The sequence below is a fragment of the Callospermophilus lateralis genome, chromosome 3 (assembly GCF_048772815.1).
Source record: "Callospermophilus lateralis isolate mCalLat2 chromosome 3, mCalLat2.hap1, whole genome shotgun sequence".
In the NCBI taxonomy this organism is placed as follows: domain Eukaryota; kingdom Metazoa; phylum Chordata; class Mammalia; order Rodentia; family Sciuridae; genus Callospermophilus; species Callospermophilus lateralis.
The window spans coordinates 15,006,345-15,026,441 of record NC_135307.1 but is presented as its reverse complement, the minus strand read 5'-3'; the positions used below and the strand labels follow the sequence as shown (position 1 = coordinate 15,026,441).

The 20,097-nt window shown below is 53.7% G+C and overlaps 1 protein-coding gene across 3 annotated transcripts in view; it reads right to left on the bottom strand.

The window, feature by feature from the left end:
• Window positions 1-19,544, bottom strand: part of Ttc7b (tetratricopeptide repeat domain 7B) — a 234,360-nt gene extending 214,816 nt beyond the window's left edge. For all 3 annotated transcript variants that reach the window (XM_076849750.2, XM_076849751.2, XM_076849753.2), the window contains exon 1: window positions 19,352-19,544. In XM_076849750.2, coding sequence (XP_076705865.1) covers window positions 19,352-19,472 — 121 coding nt within the window. In that variant the 5' untranslated portion in view covers window positions 19,473-19,544. The remainder of the gene's footprint in view (window positions 1-19,351) is intronic.
• Window positions 19,545-20,097: the final 553 nt, after the last annotated feature.

Genomic DNA, 20,097 nt, shown 5'->3' with positions numbered 1-20,097 from the left:
GATTTTTAAACTTTTCATCTTTGTAGTTTTGATTATTTATATTGAGCAGAATCACTTTATATTACTTTAAAATTGTAACTGTTCCTTAAAAGCTGGGAGTTTATGCGTGGGTATTAATCGTGGCTATTTCTCCAATGTAAGATTATCAATCTATGCTGAACTTTTTTTCTGTACATTTAAATTTCCAAAAAATAAAATAAAGTAAAACAAAATGGAACATGGGATTCCAAGTACTAGAATCCCAGCTTGTGACCAATGACATCACCTCAGTTTAGAGGACAATTCTGCCCATCTGAGCTCAGGATTTCTCTCTCCACATTACCCACCATGATCCAGTCCCTCCACCTGCCTTCCTGCTCCAGGACCCCCTGACATCACATCTGATAGGGGGTACTGGGGCAGAATCCCTGCCCCGGAGAAAAACAGCAACAGGCCGGGACCCCTGCTCTAGCACTGGAACAGGATGGGGTTTCTCACCCCTCAGAGCATCAATTTCCATCACAAAATGAGAGCCATGCCATCCAGACTGAGCCTGGAGTTGAGGGGTTATCAGAGGCAGGGCTACAGCTAGGGTGGAGCTTAGCCCTCAGCCGGGCCATTATGGGCAGGAGGACCTGGACTGGCCAGCAGGAGGGAAGGGCACACCAGGCTCTGGAAGAGCATGACCTAAGCAGTGATGCAGAGGCCCAGGCAAGACAGAAATAAGAGCCTAGGACGAGGCTACAGTGTGGAGCTGGAGTGAGGATGAGGAGACAGGCCAGTCCTCCCCTCGGCTGTACCTCAGGATGATGTCCAGGGCCCTCAGTGTAGAAAACAGGTACCAGCCAGCCGCTCCTCCAGCTTCACACGCTCAGCATCCTGGGAGCCATTCGCCACTACTTAAGGAACACCCACTGAGGCACGGGTGGCCTCCTCCTACCCGGGAACCACGAGTACCCTGGCCTGGGTGTTGCTGATCTGTTTGCCCTTCTACACTGGAAGAAGAGGCTGAAGGAAGAACCCATGTGCGGTTTCTTTCTGAAGCCGGGCTGAGCACAATGTCTGGCCCAGTCAGTGCCCATAACCAGTGGATTAATCTGATGACAGGGTTAGGCCTGCTGCATGTGTGGCAGCTACTAGCTACCCTGAACAGCTATCCTCCTCTTCCTCTAGTACAGAGGCTACAGATCACGCTTCCCAGGCCCCCTGGTAACAGATGCTACAGGCAACTGAGTCACAGCAGAGGGGACCACAGCCATGCAACCTCTGGGTTGTTCCTCTAGGTTGTGCCTTGGCAATGAGTCTGGGCTAATGGACAATGACACTCCATCCTAGCCCACAGGATGGAAGCCACAGAGGAGGGCAGAAAACTGTGATACAGGGAGCCTTGGTCCCCAACACCCAGGAGCTGCCACCAAGCCCCGGTCTGCTAATGGTCAATTATCACATGTGCGAAACATTCCTTCTATCTGGTCTTGCTGAAGCCACTGCTACTCTGACTTTCCTTACAAGAGGCCAAAGACGTAAAGTGATCTCCTGAAGAAGAAACGGGCTTCCAGGTGAGATGGTCTGCCAGCACCGCTCCAAGTCCCCTGGCTCCCACACAGAATCCTGCAGCTCCTGACCGCACCCTTCAGGTACTATTCCTTGCTTTTTCGTTAAACATGTGCAATTTTTTTACCTAAACAAAAAATCTCATAGTTAAAAAGAAGTAAAAGACTGTTACCCGAGTGCTCTGCAGGATTCACCCCCCATAACTTCTCTGATCTCCTGACTCTGGGAAGGCACCAGTCTCGATGCCAAGATGTGGAGGGAGCCCAGCTGGAGCAGGAACACCTGGCGGGGGCGAGGGGTTTGCACTGAGAGAGGGGGTTTTCCTCAGAATTAGGACACAGTCCCACACAGTCCCTGTCTCTCAGGACCACTCAATAGGATGTGGGGCCTAAGGAAGCTGAGTGTGATCCTGGACGGGGAGAAGGAAGCAAAGCTCTCACCAGGAACATGCCAGATACACCTCTGCAAGGTGGAAAGTGGGGGAAAGGCCTTCCAGGCACAAAATTGAACTAGGAGGCATGCCACAGCCTGGTCATTTGGGGAACTCCAAGTACTCTGTCAGAGCCAAACCCTGGAGTGCTGGGGGGAGGGAGACAGTCGGGGGCTCTTGCCAGGTGGGTGAGGGTCCAGAAGGAGCTGCACCCTCTGAGCTTACGCTTGAGCTTGAAATCCAGCAGACTGGCTGTAAAACAGTTTAAAATTTTTAAAATATCTAGGCTCCAATGTAATCTCCCAAGCAAATTATGTTTTATTTGTTCCCCTTCAAAAAAGGTGAATTCCCTTCCACCCAGACTCCCAACCAGGACAGCAGATATTAAAAACATTATGAGCTCACGCCAAAGAAATTATTCAGGGGCTGCAAGACTCAGTTCTAAAACAGAGAGTGCTGGGTGGCCAGACAGCATACGGTGAGCTCTGATGGGCTGGGCTTCAGGGACTCCCAGTTCAGAATCCACTGGCAACAAGGAGCCGGCGTCGCTAGGCAGCTGCCTCTGCCAGCACCACCCGTTGCACACTAGGACCGTGAGCAGGCGAAGAGGCATCTGGGGTACGTGAGAAAATTAATTCCAGTGGACTAAAAAATTAGAGGTACTATAGAAGAGGATCAAAATGGTAAAAGACACTTTTGTTTCCCACCAATATGGAGTAACAGGGACCAAATTCAGCCTCCTGTGCCACCCTCCCCTGAAACAACCTCAAAAATAATGTCTCAGAACATTGGGACTGGGTGACACAGAAGAGGCCCCTGAGGGCCAGGTGACACTCAAGGTAAGCCCTAGGAGCTTCCACAAGCGACACAGAATCGGGGACCTTGCACAACTCTGTGCACACAGACTCCAGGCACCTGCCTTCTCTGGCCTCTCACCTACATGTGTACAGCAGGCCCAGAGGAGCGCGGGCTGGGCTTCCACAGCTGCACGTGGAGCTGCCACCCTGCAAAGTAGGCTGGGCGCGTGACTTCCAGAATGGAGAAGCCCAGGCAGCATGACATACAGCAAAGAGCTTTGGCCTCAGGCTGCTTGGGGCCTGAATTCCACCACCCCACCCCCTTACTGGCTATGTGGCACAGGGCAAGACACCTGACGTCCCTAGCCTTAGTGTCCTCATCTGGCTGGAGTAAGATTATATATGCAATACCTACAGTGAAGCAGGTGCTAAGTAGACATTCACTACCATTACTGACACCTTGTTTCATTTAGGACATGCAATTTCCCAGGATGGTCATGTTAGACACTATGGGGCAGACAGCTCTGAGACACAGTCCTTGTGCTCAGCGGGCCCAAGTGTGGTCGGAGGATATGAACGCTGGCAACCTTCATTAACGGCCCAGCCACACAAAGCTCTTACTAAGTGCCATGCAGTGTACTAAGCTGTTTATGTGATCCCGATGGCCCTGAAAACACCAGGATGATGACACTCTTCTTATCCCCCCCTTACAGACAGGGAGCCAGGCACAAGCGGGAAAGCAGCCAGATTCCAGAGCAGCTCATCCCGGAGCTGGGGTGTGAACTCAGGCAGGACCCAGTTGTCTCTCCAGCAGGCCCAGCACAAACCACCTGGACATCGGCATTCAGCAGTGGCCCAGCTTCCCTCCTAACCAGCTGTGTGACCCTGGCCACACCACTTAGCCCATTTGCTGCAGGGGCTGGACAGGCAGTTCTAGAGCCCCTTCCTGCTCTACCTGCTAGGATTCTTGGGGAATCACAGTGAGGACAGGCTCTGGGAAGCCTGGGACTGGTTTTACATTTCCCACTGCATTTCTTGGGAGTTTAGGCCAGGCAGCAGGAACCAGCCTCCCCATGATGGACATGAATTCAATATGAATCCTCAGCAAGGAGAGGCATTAGCCTCAGGGGACTGGTTCTCTGGTTCTGCTCCAAAGAGACAACCCCAGGAGCCTTGTGATGGCGCAGCTAGATGCATGGGGATGCCTGGATTCCCTGGTCCCCCAGGGAAGGGGAGCTATGGCCTGTGACTTTGAAGTGACTGCCCCTTCCTCTCAGAGTCTCCCCTGCAGGACAGCAGCTGATGTGCCAACTTTTGATCAGATGGGACAGGAGGGCTATTCCTGGGGTTCTTCATATCAACCACCTGGGGTTCGTATGTCAACAGAGACACGTTTAAGTCTACTCAAACCGCTCCTGGCGTGGCTGTCATCCCAGAGGACAAAGTAAAGCCCTATTCAAGCAGAATGGTTCTCCAGCATGCCCTTGGACACATGCCAAAGACAGCCAGGTCTCCAGTTCTCAAGTCTCACGGGGATTCGATCTTCTCACTTATTGGGCTTCTTGTAAGTCACAGCTAACAGCATTTTCAGGGATTCCTCATCCCCCCAAAGAGCGCTGATAGGAAAGCAGGCATGATCATGTGGTGCTGGTAGGAGTATTAACCAACAAAAGTGACTCCAGGGGCAATTTAGCAGTTTCTACATGATAAATCATACGTCTATATCACCTAAGCAGAAATTCCCATTACAGGAACTTATAAATAGATGCACCCTTGAGCATAAATTCACAGGTATAGGGACACTGATTTTTGTGCAACCTGACTGATAACAGTAAAAATAGAAAGCCACTTACAAGGTCCAGACAGAGGACCTGTTCAATAAATTCAGATGTGCCCTGAACTAGTGCATCCATGAAACAAAAGCAGCAGATTAAACACAAAGCCATAGTAGCCTGACCACACAAATGGCCTGTGTCCTCTCACATCCTGAGTCCACATGCTATGTGGCCTCATGCACTGACCCTGGGCTTGGCTGCCATGACCAGAAGGACCAATAGTCCTCTGATACACACACTCCCAGCTTAGAGAAAGGGCTTGCTGGCTTCCTCTTCCCCCTGGCTACCTATGGCCACCATGAGCACACACTTGGGCTAGCACACACTTGTACTCAGCTAAGGATGAGTCACTGGAGGATGGAAGGCCACATGAAGCAGAATGAAGTTGTCTCACCCTAGGCTCCAGATACATGAGAGCACCAGTCCAGAGCAGCAAGGTCACCATGCTGACCTCCAGAGGGCCACCAATGCATGAGTGAGCCCTGGTGAGCCCAGAATCATGAAAGATGGCCAGGATGGTTGTTGTAGGGCACTAAGTTTGGGGCTGACTTGTCAGACAGCCACAGCTAACAATCTCAAAGACAGAGGGGGAAAAGCAAGATACAAAGGAGGGTATACACTAGGTCATTACTGCATATACACAAAGACAAATAAATAACATACTTTCTTATGAAAGTACAGAACACTTCTGAAAAGAACCCTGTGAAAGTCTCAAGAGGGGCTGCGTCGGTGGCTGAGACAGTCCAGAAGGAGGTCAGTTTTCACACTACAGAAGGTAGATTTACAATGGCTCGATTTATGATTTTCCAACTTTACGATGGTGCAAAAGTAAGACACATTCAGTGAGAACCACCACACTTTGGGTTTTGAATTGTGTCTTTTCCCAGGCTAGCCATATGCAGTGCCAGGCTCCCTGGAGAGGCTGTCAGCATGAGCCATGCCGTCATGATGACATGTATATATTCCTAAAAAGCTGTGTAGATGATTTTGCCCACCGTAAGCTGATGAAGTGCTCTGAGCATACTAAAGGTGCAGGCTGAGCGCTGATGCTCAGTAGGTCAGGTGTATTAAATCCACTTTTAACTTAGGATATTTTCAACTTAAAATGGGTTCATCGGGATATGGCCCCATCATAAGTCAAGGAACACCCTATGCTCTTTTTAATTATTGGATTTTCATGAACATTCAATATCTACACAAAACAGCAATCAGTTAACTTAAAAAAGAGAGAAGAGCTATAACATAATGTGCCCTGAATCTCAAGCAGCTGGACTGGCTACCCACAGAGGGGTTCACCCAACCTGAACCATCACTCAGAGTCAAGTGAAGAGTGTCACATCCACAGTGACTGCTGAGAGCCATCTCTCACTCTTCCTGGGCCAACAGCCTCTCACATGCACATACGCTGGGTCCTCAGCATATTCCTGAGGCCATGGCCATCTGTGTCACATAGGGAACCTGGATACACTGTGCCTCGCTTCCTCTCTGCCCAAACTCAGCCTCCTCTATGACCTACTCCAGGTCCACCTGGAGCAGCTTCCCCAGCTCATGGCCTGGGCTAGCCAGGGTCCCACAGCATGCTACAGGTCACACATCACCAGCAGCACTGCTGGCACCAGGACTTGGAGCTGTGAAGGAGCAGGGCAAAGTCTCTGCATTCAGCAGCTCACCCTCCAGACAGGGAAGACAGAGAAACCTGAAAAGGACCAGAGTGGGACGAGACTGCAGGGAATTAAAACAGGGCAGTGCACGAGCAAGTACTTGGTGGCTACTTCAGACTCGGTGGTCAGGTCAGGAAGAGACTCTTCAAGGAGAGGGCACCTAAGCAACAAGGAGGTAAAGTCAGGCACTCAAAGACCTGAGGGTAGAGGGTTCCAGGAGGGTGAAGGGTCATTAAAAGACCTCAAGCTGGACCCAGCTGGTGTGGTCTGGGAACAGTAAGAAGGCCAAGCAGCTGGAGTGGAGGGGCAGCGCTGCCGGTGGGTTGGGGGTCAGGGGGCGGTGCGGAAGGTCCAGCATGCATTGAGCGCCATGGGAGGTCTTTGAGGGCTTACAGCGGGGAGATGAAAGGCCCTGATTTAAGTTGCTGAACGCTCCCTCTTGACAGCCGTGGAAGGAGCAGAGGCAAGGACAGAAAAGGTTATTGCAGTAGCCAGGTGAGAGGTGACAGCAACTTGGACAGGGGTACGGAAAGAAATAGTGCAGGAAGGGAGAGAGAAACTTGAGTCAGGACACAGCTTGGAGGAAAAATAAGCAAGGCTTACTAATGGACTGGACTGGAGATGTGGGAGGCAGAATAATGGCCCCAAGGATGTCCACATGCCAACCTCCGGAACCTGTGAATATGCACTTGACCTGCAGAAGTGCTGAGCATCCTGAAGTAAGTTTCCTGAATAGTCCTGTGGGCCTTGGGTCCTTAGAAGAGGGCAGCGGAGGGTCCACATCAGGGAGGGCATGGATGTGACAACAGAGACAGAAGAGAGACTGGGGAATATGGAGGGAGGGGTCATGACCCCATGACATGTACAGCCGTCTCTTGAACCTGGACTAGGCAGGGACACAGGTTCATCTCTGGAGGCTTCAGAAGCAACACAGCTCTGTTGACACTTGATTTTGCCCAATGAGGCCCATTCTGACTTCTGGCTGCCAGAACTCTAATAAAAGAATCCATTTGCATTGTTTTAAACCAGTAAATGTGGGATAATTTGTTACAGCAGCCACAGGAAACTAACAGATGATGGAAGAGGAACAGAGAGAGAGCAAAGACAAATCCTGTGGACAGTGGAACCGCTCGCCATATACTAAAGGGGGGGAAGGCAGCCAAGAGCTCTGTTTGGCCAAGTTCACTGTGCAGTGACACCGGTTTCCAGATAGAGAACTCAAGCCCAAGGAATCTGGAAGAGACTGAGCAGGAAGATGCAGGAACGGAAAGGAGAGAATGTCTCTTTCAGAAGCCAAGATCAGGCGAGTCCGGAAGGAGGGAGTGGTCAAGTGGGCTAAAAGCGGCTGGAACTCCGGGTGAGATAAGAGGAGGCCACGTTAGATTTGGCAATGTGGAGGCAACACCAGACGGTGACCCTGACTGGTGTCTCTGTGGGGCGCAGGGACGGGAGCCCCACAGTGGACTGGGAAGGTGCCACGACAGGGAACAGAGAGCTGAGGCGGGGCTCAGAGCACTGCAGTGGGGACTAAGGAAGCTTTTATCAGGACAGACCAGGGAGCAGTGCGGCCCAAGGGCCGGGCCAGAGAGAGGCGGGATACCACATGGCACAGGCCTGAGAGGACCCAAGCTCTGAGTAAGCTGAAGCACTGGTGGCCTCTGAGGGAAGCCCGGAAGCAGTGACAGGGGAAGCTGGCAGACCAGCAGGAGGGGTGAAGGAGTTTCCTAATTGCTCTTACTTCCTCAATAAAGTATGAGGCAAGGTCACAGGCTAGGAGCCAGAGGGTGGCCTTCAGGGGGAGAAGAGAGAGCAAGTTTTGGAAAGTTTGACTTCAAGCCGGTGAGGAGTGGCAGCGCTCTCTCCCTGAGCTTTGGCCACCATCTGCACACGGTCAGCAGGTGCACGGGCAGGCATGCACAGGCCCAGGTGGGCCAAACCAGGGCGGGGACAGCAACTGGTACATTAGAAGGGAAGGGCACACATCACTACTACAAGACATGGATAGTCATCCCCCTGCCAGTTCTTAGAGTGCTCGCAAGCCTTCCAATGGCTGCCCCTCCCCAAAGTGAAGGCCGAAAGCCCTGTAACTTGTCTCCTTTGCTCTCACGTCCATCCTGTCACTCTCACATTTGGGCTCTACGGCCAGTGCTGGGCACACAGTAGGTCCTCAATAAGCATTTCCAAAATGACTCCATCAATATACACATTCCCCTCTCATGGACAGAGTCCCTCCAACCAAGTGCCTGCTCTCAGGAGGCTCAGCCCCCTGGGGCGTCTGACACACAGTGTGGCCATGACCCGAGCCTTCCAGTTCCTACCTCAGGGCTCCAGCAGGCCCACTCGCCTCCACCCCAACCCTCTAGGTTTAAACCGTGGCCCAGTTCAGAGGCCTGGGCACTTGGAAGTCTTGACTGAAAAGCAAAGATGGCAAAAGTCACAGATTAAGAGCCCAAAAGAAGCTGGGAGAAACGATTCTGAGAAAATCCTGGTAGGGAGAGCCCGGGCGTCTTGCCAAACCTCCTCCCCACGTCCACACGGAAGCTGGAAGGACAGGATGGGAGAGCACAATGTGGGGACAGAAGATAGTGCCTCTCTGCGCTGGCAGAACAGACGCGCCTGCTGGACACACTCTTACACACCCTCCTGCCACACGCGTTCTCTCTTCCGCAGCACAGCCACCACACACCTATTCACACTCACACACTCCTGGAGAAGCCTGCCCCACGAGAAGAAAAGGTCACTTTTCTTCTGCTGGAAGGTCACATGAAGTCCCTGTTACATGTCTGGAGTGGTGTGGCCTGTCCTCTGAGCTCTGAGGGCAGGAAGTGACTCCAGGGCCAGGGGATGCAGTCAGGCAGCCCAGAGGCTTGAAAGTGGCTTCTTCTCAGGAAGCCAGCTCCCTGCGACAAGGCACACACGCTCACTGGTGTGGACCTGCGCTCAAGGACACCAGTCCTGCAGGTGGTAGGAAGACCACAGACAGTCAGAGGAGGGTCAGGAGCACGTGACATTGGGGCTGGGCCTGAGGAACCCTCCAAGTGAGGTAGGACTTCTCCAAGTGTGACTCCAGGCAGGAAGTGGCCCAGCTGGGAGGTGGCGGGAAGAGGCAGGGGGCAGGCTCCACAGGGTGTGGGGCCAGCTGCAGAGGGTTTCAGAGACCCACCTTCCCAAGACTTTTTCTGGGCCCAAGACTCAGTGGAAACTCAACTCCCTTGACCCAGCAGGCCAGCAAGGGAAGTGGCATTTGCTGCAGGTCCTGGGCCTGGCTCCCCCAGCAGGGTCACCTTGCCGACTGGCTGCCCTGGGGGTGACTAGCCTGAGAGAAAACAGTGCTTCTCATTGGGCTTCTGACCTGTGAGGGCCAGAGGGGTAGGTCCTCAAGGGAGTCAGTCCTCACAGCACAGGGGAGCAGTCTGAATGTGCAAAGGGGGACAGCAGGGCAGCCGACCACATCCTGGGAAAGGCTGCCCAGCCGTGTCCACCTCAGTTCCAGGAGAGCCTTAGCAAGGGCAGGTAGGTAACAGCACTCAGTCAGCTCTATTAGAAACCCATGAGCCAGGACTCACCCAGAGCCCCAGGCAGGAGGGTCACCCTAAAGATGACACCAACAGCCTTGCCAGGTCTCACGTGGCCTCTGCCTACTCTGGGCCTCCATGGCCCTCGTTCCTCTCCCATTCCAGACCTGATCAACCTTCTGCTAAGCCTCTAGGCCCAGCAGAGCAGAAAAGTGAGTCTTGGGGTCATTCCGACGCCTCAGGATGGTGGCTGGCACACAGTAGATGTTCAGCAAGTGTTTGGTGAATAAATGAATCCAAGTAAACTCCTCCAGGGCAGAGGCCAAGTTGTTCCCTTAATGATCAATTGTGCACTGGCCATGTGCCAGACACTGTCATTGGTGCTCAGGACACAGCAATGAGCAAAAGTGGCAAAAAGGCCTGGCCCTCACGGGGCCAAAGGCAGTCACACTCGCCCCTGACTCCAATAACAAACAGCGCCCCAGCACCCTACGGCAGACCCACCAAAGCACTGAGAAAATGCATGGAAGAGGAGGGCTGTGGAGTCTGTCACATGTGGGTTGAAGCCCTAGTTCTGTGACCCGGTTAGCATGTCTACCTTCAGCTTTGGGCCTCAGTCACAGTCGGGCACAGGAAGCCCCTGCTGCACGTCTTGTTGCATTCACTGTCATTGCTGTCCCCGTCACTCTCCTTCTGCACCCTTGATCCCCTGCATGGACTGAGCATCTGGGTCCTTCCAACCTCCCTCCACACACGACACTCCTGACTTGGCCAAGCGGCTTCCAGGTGCTGCCAGTGCCAGAAACTACAGTGTCTCCTTCACTCCTCCAGCAGCCTGCGCAGGAAGAGTGGGACTCAGCAGCTGAGGAACTCACCCAGGGCGGGATCTGAACCCAGGACTGGCAGGGCATAGCACTGCTTTCTCTGGCACCAGGTTCTGGCCCCCTTGCTAAATACCTCCATCCACTGATGGGATGATCTGCCATCCCACTTGCCCAGACTGAGGGGGTTCCTGGGACTCAAGACTTTCAGTGCTGGGGCTGGGGTTGTGGTTCAGCGGTAGAGCGCTCGCCCAGCACTTGCGAGGCCCTGGGTTCCGACCTCAGCACCACATAAAAATAAATATATAAATAAAAGGTATTGTATCCAACTACAACTGAAAAATACTTATTAAAAAAAAAAAAAGACTTTCAGTGCTAAACCCCAACACTACCACCCTGCCCAAGGCCCTCCCTGGCACTCTACCAGGCCTTACCCACTGCTGCACAAGCCCACCCTGGTCTCAGCCCTTCAGGAACCCAGCTGCATCCTGTGTGTCTTGTGACACTGTCATTGTCCTTCTCAGACTGCAGGGTCACGTGCTGTCTCAGCACTTGGACAGTCATCTCTAAGGTCTGGTCCTGAGATACCCCACACCACAACGACCTGGAGTGCTGGCTGACACTCCTGCTTCCTGACCAACCCACCAAGACCTCCTGAAGTAGAAGCTGGGGTCGAGCCTGGCAATTGCAGCTGCTGCTGGAAGGTCGCATGACCGTCCTGACCGGCAAGCCCTCCCTGGCTAGGGACCCACTCACTCTTTTTCTCCTGATGGCCCCCTGACACCTGGTCTATGCCCACACACAGAATGTGGTGGTACTCATTAAACACTAACCCTGTGATTCAGAGCAGGGGCTCCACACTGCCCACTCAAACCTCCTGGGTGAGGCACAGTCTGAATATTCAGACTCCAGACCCATGTTGGGCCAAGAGGATCACCCCACCCAGAGCAGATGTCTAGAACTCTATAATGCCCAGATTCCCTCAGTCCAGTACTTCTCAGAGTGTCACAGCCTAGCAGCCTTCAGGTCACCTGTGGGCTTTTTAAGAACACAGCCCTCTGGCCTGCTAGGTCAAGATCTCTGGGAGTGGGGCTTTGCAATATGGATTCTCTCAGTGATGTTTTGACATGACCAGTTTAGAAAACATTAATGCAATAGAATAATGCAACTTTCAGAAGTGGGATAGAACCCAGCTTAATTGACGTCACCAGGCCTCAGTCTACTTACCCCTGAATGAGAATTGCAATCCCTGACCTCAATTACCTGGGGTCTATGTAAAAGTCAATGCCCCAAATCTGGTACATGAGAGAAGAATGATTGCATTCTTCTCCCCTACTGGCACTGTTTCACACTGGGAAGTTGGGAGAACTAAAGCTTCAGAGGATCAAGTGGTGCCCACAAGGTCACTTGGAGGGCAAATGGATGGGGATCCTGGCTCCAGGTCTGAGGGGCCTCTGAGAGAACCAAATAGGGTCCACTCTGCATAGTTCTGGCATGTCCACCGTCACAAGTTGGATGAGCAGCAAAAAATCCCAAGGGTGGCAGGGGCTGCTGCCACTCCATTTTTCCTGCAGCTTGTGGCTGTCCTTCATATTTTAAATGGCAGCCACCTAGCCTACCTGCCAAACATCTTTGTCTTGGTGACTGATGGGGACGATTGAGAAGCCTCAGAAAAACACTCCTCTCTTCATGGCCTTCCCAGATGGGAACAGTGGCTCTCACACATGTCAAAGGCCAGCAGCCCTCCACCATCTGCCAAGCATGAGGTCACCCACAGGGGCATAAAGCCACCCATGTGAGGGCAGTGGGAATCAGGAGCAACGGCCATTCCCAAGCACCCAGGGCCAAGCTGGTCAGGCGGTAGAGGTTCTAGGGAAGGGAGGGGGTGGGCCTACAGCATGTGAGCACCACACACCACTTCCAGGTGCTCTCAGTGAAGGAATACATTATCTCCCACAGCAGGAAAACCAGAGAAGGCTGCTCCAGGCAGGGGGACCATGTTCCTCTTGTCTCTCTGTGCTGCCACCCTCTGTGGGTCACCTCATTCTTGGCCCAAGCAAGCTCAGGGGCACAAGACAGTGGCAACCCCAGGTCTCAAAGATACAAACAATGATATCCAGGTCAAGAAGAGAGCCATTTGCTCTGTTTTAAACAAGTAAGTGGCTCTTTAGCAGGGAAAAAAAAAAAAAAAAAGACTTTTCCCGAAGTATCTCCATCAAGCAAATGCCTGGTGATGTCCCATTGGCCAGAACCAATTCGCATGCTCATACCTCAATCACAGGTAAGCAAGTAGAATTACTGGGGTCAGAGCCCACCCAGTTAAGAACATGGTACACCAAAGGGCGGCCCCTAAACAAATATGGGGCTCATTCAGGAAGGAAGAAAATGGGTGGATATGGAGAATGCTGAACTGGCAACCAGGGAGCCTCTGATGGCCACAACTCATGATCCCACCAGCCCCAGGCAAACCCCAGTCCCAGCAGGGTGCTACTCTTCTGGGACATATTATCACTAATGATGCAGCCTTCACTCCCATTGAAAAAGACCCTTGACCTTTTATCCTTAGGCCTGTTCCATTTGCTCAGAGGCCCTGGCTCATTAAAGGCTGTGACTAAGTCAACAAGCACACCAGGAATGTGCGATGGCCCAACACCATGATTTAGGACCATAAAGTAGAAATGCGGCCCTCAGCCCTCTTGAGGCTGGCTGTCTGGTAAGGAGAAAAGACACACACCAAGAGAGGGGTTCAGGAAAAAGAACCCTGAATTGGAGGATAGGAGACAATAGTACCTATCACCACCTCTAGCAGATAATAGCCAGTTCCCAGAAAAGCTAACTCTTACTCCCACACTATAGACTCTCAGTTAAATCTTAGCCTTGTTTCCAAAGAAGACCCTCGGGCACCCAAGACGCTGTGCTAAGTACTCCCAGATATTTTGGGTTTTCCTTCATTTGGTTCTTATGACCACCATACAATCTGTCACTATCATGACTGGTTCACAATACCTGATCAATATTTTCTGAAATTTCAGAACTCTAAAAGTCAAAAGGTGATTTTGTTGTTATTCACTTACTGGATACCAAAACCTCAACTGAACTGACATGAGGCTGTTTATAGTGTCTTTATCCCTTTTTCAATGACAACTCATAGGTTTTGATGCAGAAATACTGACGTGTTTTATTATGAAGTGCTGGCCCAGGGCCCACTGAGAACATCACTCGGTGTCTAGAATATGTTCCATATTCTTAAAAAATTCTACATTCTGAAACACACCTGGCCCAAAGGATTCAGAAAAAGGACTCTGGGTGTGTGTCCCTACTTTACAAATGGGGCTTTGCAAAGTGAGTGGCCCCTCAGGAAGCAACAGAACACCTTGACTCAGGAGCTGGCGTTCTCACCCACTCTGCCTGCTTCTGCCACTCACTGGACAGTGGCTTTAAGGAAGCTGTCTCCCTCTCTGGGCCTATTTCCTCATCTGTAGGAAGATGGACTAGATCAGTGGATTTAAAGGGTTTTTTGTTTGTATTCCATTTCTTCAAAGGAAACCTTAGAGGAAAGCATAACTGCAAGCAGGTGTGGTGGCGCAGGCCTGGGTCCATCCACTCAGGAGGCTGAGACGACAGGACCCCTTGAGCCCAGGAGTTCAACACCAGCCTGGGCAACACAGCAAGATGAAAGGAAGGGAGGGAAAGAAAGAGAGGAGAGGAGGGGGAGAGAGAAGTGCAGCTGCTCCACTGGGTGAGGCCTGATGGCTGCTAATGCTGTTCCCAGACGGCCCGACAGCACAGCTTCACAACTGCTGCACGCCGTGATGGCTCAGGTCTTGCCTGGTCCTAGCACGGTACGGTGGCCTGTGAAGGAAGAATAACTGGAAGAACTTGAGCCAGACCTTGACAGATGGGTAGGTTTTTCATTGACAGAGAGAATTTCAGAGCCAAACAGTGTGAGCAAGGGCATAAAGACAAACAAGGGGTGCAGGAGGGTCCAGAAGGCCACGCTGGCCAAGGGATGAGCGGGGAGAGGGGAAGTGCACCAAGGTGAGAGGCCAAGCACGGGAATGCCAGGCACCCTCCTGCTCCAAGCACAAGGCCAGGGAAGAGCTGGGCAGGCCCAGCCCCAGTGTCTAGGCCCCAGAAGTCAAGGTCCTTCTGCCCTGACTATTGTGACCATGGGCTCCACGGCCTAGATCAGGGCCATCAATCCAAAAGTAAGGATATATGGTTGCCACAAAGATGTGTCCTTCAAAGGACAACAGGTCAGAGTATTTGAAAGCAGGACGCTGGCCTGAGAAGGCTCGGATGAAGACTCACCGGAGGTCTCACTGTTGTCCCTCTGCCCCTTCTGAGGGCAGTCTGACTCCCAGGGCTTTGTTGTGCCCCAGAAGTGTCCCAAGAAGCCACTCCTAAACATCAAGGCCACCTCAGAGACTCAGTTAAATCTCAGCCTTGTTCCAAAGAAGCCCCTTGGGCACACAGAACCCTTCCCCTCTTTGAGAAGGCTGAGAAGGCAAGAGGGGGGCCCTATCCAGAAGGGGAGCCAGAAAAAATCCCCGCCCTGCCTCCAAACAGCAGGAATCCCATCACAGACAAAGAGCTTCACCCCACTTCATCCTAAATACATTTTGTAGCCAAACTTTGGCCCAGAAGAAGCACCACTTCCTTGCCTACATATCACCAAGAAAGTAATTAAAATGTTTCAAAATCTCAAGGAATCAGACAGCAATGATCCCTTCAAGGAAAAACCACTATTTGGGGCCTGAGTGTTCTAAGTGAGCTGAGTAACAGCTTGCTCAAGAAGATTACCAGGCTGCAAAGAGAGAAGCCACCACGGCGGCAGAAAAGGAAGGGCTGTCAGGGGGCCTGGCCAGGCCTCCACACAGGTTTCCACCCCTGAACCACCTGGGAGTCCTGAGCAGGCCGCAGCTCGGGTGTCTCATTTCTAGATCCCCTGCTCTTTTTTCCCAGCCAGGTAAGGATCAGGAGTTGGCCTGCCCTGCCCAGGGTTACGTGGAGCTGCTGAGAGAATGAACAACAATTTACCACATGCCAAGGTTTCCAGGGATCAACCCGCTGAATCCTCACAGCCACCCTATTTTACTGATGGGAAAGGCAGGCTCAGAGAGGTGAAGCAACTGGCCTGAGGTCACCCAGTCAGCTACAGGAGAGTCCAGATATTAGCTCAGATGTCAAATCACCATACTTCATGCACAGCAATGAATTCACCATTGGGGCTGGAGATGACATTCTGGGGAGAGAGGGCAGCTAGACTGTCCTTCCAGAAACCAGGACTTCCTATTAGTCAAACAGAAGCCAAGAATGGTTCTCCATCTTCACCCCTGGACCCCTGGGTTCCTCCTCGTCTCCAGCCATAGCACTGCAGGCTTCTTTGTGCCCTCAGAGCCCCTGGACACCTGGCCACGGGGTGGATTCTGACTTCCAGTCAGGGGGAAGGGCTGAGTCTGCATTCCTCACATGTTCCAGGTGACGCCCACGTGGCGGGTCCACACTTCAAGTAGCCAGAGCCTAGACCTGGTGGAAGCTCCTGCCACCTCCCCCCCCCCCCCACCTGCTGTCTCACAGGGACTTACTAGGGCCTGGCTCAGAGCCAGCTCCCACGACATGTTGGGTTTCTAAAATAGAAGGAATAAATGATGACTAGGGTGGGGAATGAGGCCGAAAACAGATTTTCTGGGTTCTGTTTCCAACTTGGCATTTGCCCTTTTCTCCCTTATTCACCTCTTGGCAAAATGTCTGAACCAGTTTATCTCGAGGTCAGTTGGGCTGGAGCAGCTCAGTCTGCAAGTGTCCACTGCTTAGAGTCCCTGATGCAAAGGGGCTGCCGAGCGCCTCCCCGGAGGAGCCAGAGCTGTGGAGTCAGGAGGCGCCCAGGAAGGAGCTGGTGCTCTTGCAGTGCCCACCACCCTCAGAGGAGTCAGAGCCTTGACCATGGCCACAGCCCCTCCCTGGAATGCACAGCTCCTCTGGTCTTGCCTGAGGTGCTGCCTTCTCCGTGGTGCCCTTACTTCAGGGCCACTCTGGTGAACCCTAGTTTACTATTTAACTAGTTGTCCCTGTGCCCCACCCTACCCTACTACCAAAGCACCTTTTCCTGTCCCCACTGTATTCTTCTGACTGCATTCACCACACCAGGCACCCAACACACAAAAGCACCCTATTCCTTATCTGAACCCCTGCCCTTCCCTCCAAGAAATGGGCCTCCTGAGGGATGGGTTCTGTCTTCTTTATCTGTTTTGCTCCCTGGTGCATCTCCAGTGCCTAAACGGTGGCAAGCCCACAGCAGGTGCACAATATTGGTGGAACAAATGCATGAATGGACGAATGTCCTGCCTGCCAGGCCTCACCACCCTGGGAGAAACACTGGCTTTAATCTTCGTAATCCCACAAGGTAAATCTGTTAATCCCCATTCTAAAATGTGAAAACTGAGGCTCCAGTAGGTGGTGATTTGAGCAAGGTCACAGTGTCAAGTAGCAACAGGGCCAGGGCTCAGGCCCAGGCTGGCTGGGTCCAAAGACTGAGCTCCTTTTTGCCTGTGGCTGCCCTCAAGGTAACTGTCTTAGTTAGAGAAACAGGACATTAACTTGCTTTCCTCATTCTGAGTAGCAATTGCTTTAACTTAAGGATTCTGACAAATTTGATCAGAACTTGTGCCACCACACCTAAAAGGGGTCTAAGGAAAACAGGAGGCCTGTAGCTAGGAGTAATGCCAACACCAGCCCAAGGGAACCCCAGAGCCAAAGGAAGGTGTGTCAGCCACCCTCAGACACCTGAAGTCTAAAGGAGACCACAATATCCCTGTTTGCAATTCATCTTTTTTGTTGCTTTATTATTACTTTAATCTTCCTGAGCAATCTCTTTGATCTCCTTAAGTCTTGAGGACCTTTTATCATCAGTGGCTACTGCTCACTATGTGAGTCTCTGTGACAAAAATCTGTCTCCCATGAGTTTCCCACAACTGAACCTGCACAAAACCCCTGAACCACCTGCTGCTCACCCCACCCCACCCCAAGTGCTACTCATGAACCAGGCTCTGGAAAGGGAGCCCAGCCCAGCAGGAGATGTGAAGGTGAGTAAAACAAGCTCCTGCCACCAAAAACCCCTCCACTGTCATTCCAGGGCCCACCATGGTTTGAGTGCCTGTCTCTGCTCCCACTCCTTGCTCTCAATCATGTTAACTTGCCTGTTTCTTTAAGTCACCTCTCACTACCTGAAGCTACTTCACTTATTTACTCCCACATGAGCTGACTCCCCGAAGGACAGTCAGCATATGGAGGCAGGGCTTGGTCAGCGCTGTTCCCCACAGTCTGTGACTGGCACAGGTTGGGCATGCGTGTATTGGTTGAATGAATGAGCAAAAAGACCAGGAAACAAGTGGATTGGGAGGAAAAAACAGGAGAGGAGACTGGGGAGGACAAGCCAGTGAACCTAACAAGGAAGGCAAGGTCAAACTGTCTTTGAGGCTCTGGGGACTGAACGCTGGAGGAAGAGTTCCCTCGCATGCTCACATCACTGAGAAGAGTCAACGTTTCTCACCAAGCCGGGTCCTGGTGGGATCTGGGCTTCTTCCACACCTGGCGCCATCACATCCCCTTCATCTACTCAGAACACACCTGCCCAAAGCACGATGCTGAAATTGAGAGTGTCCAAACCCAAGTTCTTATTTCAAGGCACTAATACCATAAATGACCAACCAACCCGTCCTTGAAGAGGAAATGTGACATCACTGTCCATTTCTGGGTAGTCTGAGAGTAGAAGGTTGAAAATGGTGCCCATATCCTTTCCTGGATGACCATCATTCATTCATTCATTCATTCACTTTCATGCTTTTGTTCAGCCACATGTATCCAGACTGCTTTGGGAAGCCAGAGATGAAGTAGGACAGAACCTCTGCCCTCTCCTCAGTCTACTGGTGCCTGTGGTTTTGGCGGGTACTTAAAGACAAGCAAATATTAACCATACTTGCTTCCAAAACAAATAGGGCCACGTGGAGCTGTGCTCTGGAATGGGATTTTGGCTGCAATTTTGATTCGATTAGTTGGAAGAACCAATTCAGTCAATGGGGTCATGGACCAACTCCAGGCACCCTGCTCTTCTAGGCACCAAGCCCCTCACCCACCCAACTCCATTTCCCAAGGTTCTCACCTCTCTAGATAATGTTCTCCCTCCAGACTCCTGGGACTCTACTTCCCCCATACTCCTCTACTACATCCCAACCTGACCTCTCCAGGTCTGCATCCTTGACATGCTCCTCTGAACCCCAGGACACACACCCCAACCTGTCACCACCACCCCCATATGTTCCATGCCTGAGCTTCCACCTGGGGCCCTGGAACACCATATGTTTACAACCCCGGGTTCTCAGGACATCATACACACACTCTGGTCGCCCGCCAACCGCTCACTCTGTGTCCTGAGGCTGCGCCCCCGCATCACCTCCAACTTCTAAAAGCCGAGGCCGGCGTGGCCCCCCGGGTCCCGACACCGGCCGACTCCGGAGCCGCTGAGCCCTGACTCCGCTGACGCCCGCCCTGCGCGCCCAACTCCGGGCGCCGGCACAACCCCCCGCCCCACCCCGCGCGACCCCGGGACCCCGGCTCTCCGGGGGCCCGGCCCCGCGCACGTCCCCCGGGCCTGCGCCGGCGGCCCGGCCGCGCCCCGCGCCCGCCGCGCCCGGGGGCCCGGCCCGGCCCGGCGGAGGCCGCGGCGCCCCCCGCAGCCCCGGCGGCGCGCCCGCGCGTACCGTTGGCGATGAGCTTGGCCGACAGCTGCTTGACGAGCTCGGGGATCCGCTCCCACTGGCACTCGGAGCGGCAGCGCTCGATCTCCGTCTCCAGCCGCGAGCCCGCCTTCTTGGTCGCCATCGCGGCCTGACCGGGCCCCGCCGCCCGCAGGCCCCGCAGGCCCCGCAGGCCCGCCGCCGCCGGGCGCCCCCTCGCCGCCGCCCGCTGCCGCCGCGGGCTCGGGCTCCGGCTCCCGGCTCCGCGGCGTAACGGGAGCGCCGGCCGGGGAAGGGGCGGGGAGGCGGGCGGCGGCGGCGGGCGCGGCGGGGCCCCGGGCGCCGCGAGGAGCGGCCCCTGCCGGCCAGGGCCGGAGCCGCAGCGCGGGCCGGGGTCGCGCGGGCCGGGGCGTGAGGAAGGGCGGGAGTGGGCCCGAGGCCCGGCGGCCGGCGAGCGCGTGCGGGGCCGCGCGGAGCAGCGGGCCCGGGGGCGGGAGGCGCGGGTTGGGCGCCCGGGGCCGGACACTGGGCACGGAGAGGGTCGAGGGCCGCACGGAGAGGCCGACGGCCCCGGACAGGGCCGCGCGCGGGCGGCGACCCGGGAAGGTCACAGCCCGGCAGCCCTGGGGCGCCCGAGGCCCGGCCCCAGCGCGTGCGAGGGGAGGCCTGCCCGAGCCTGTGCGGCCATCTCGGGTTACCTGGGAGCCCCTCTGCGCCCGCGCTGACCAGTGCCCTTTATTAGGCTCCCCGCTGCCCTGGCTGCCTGAGCC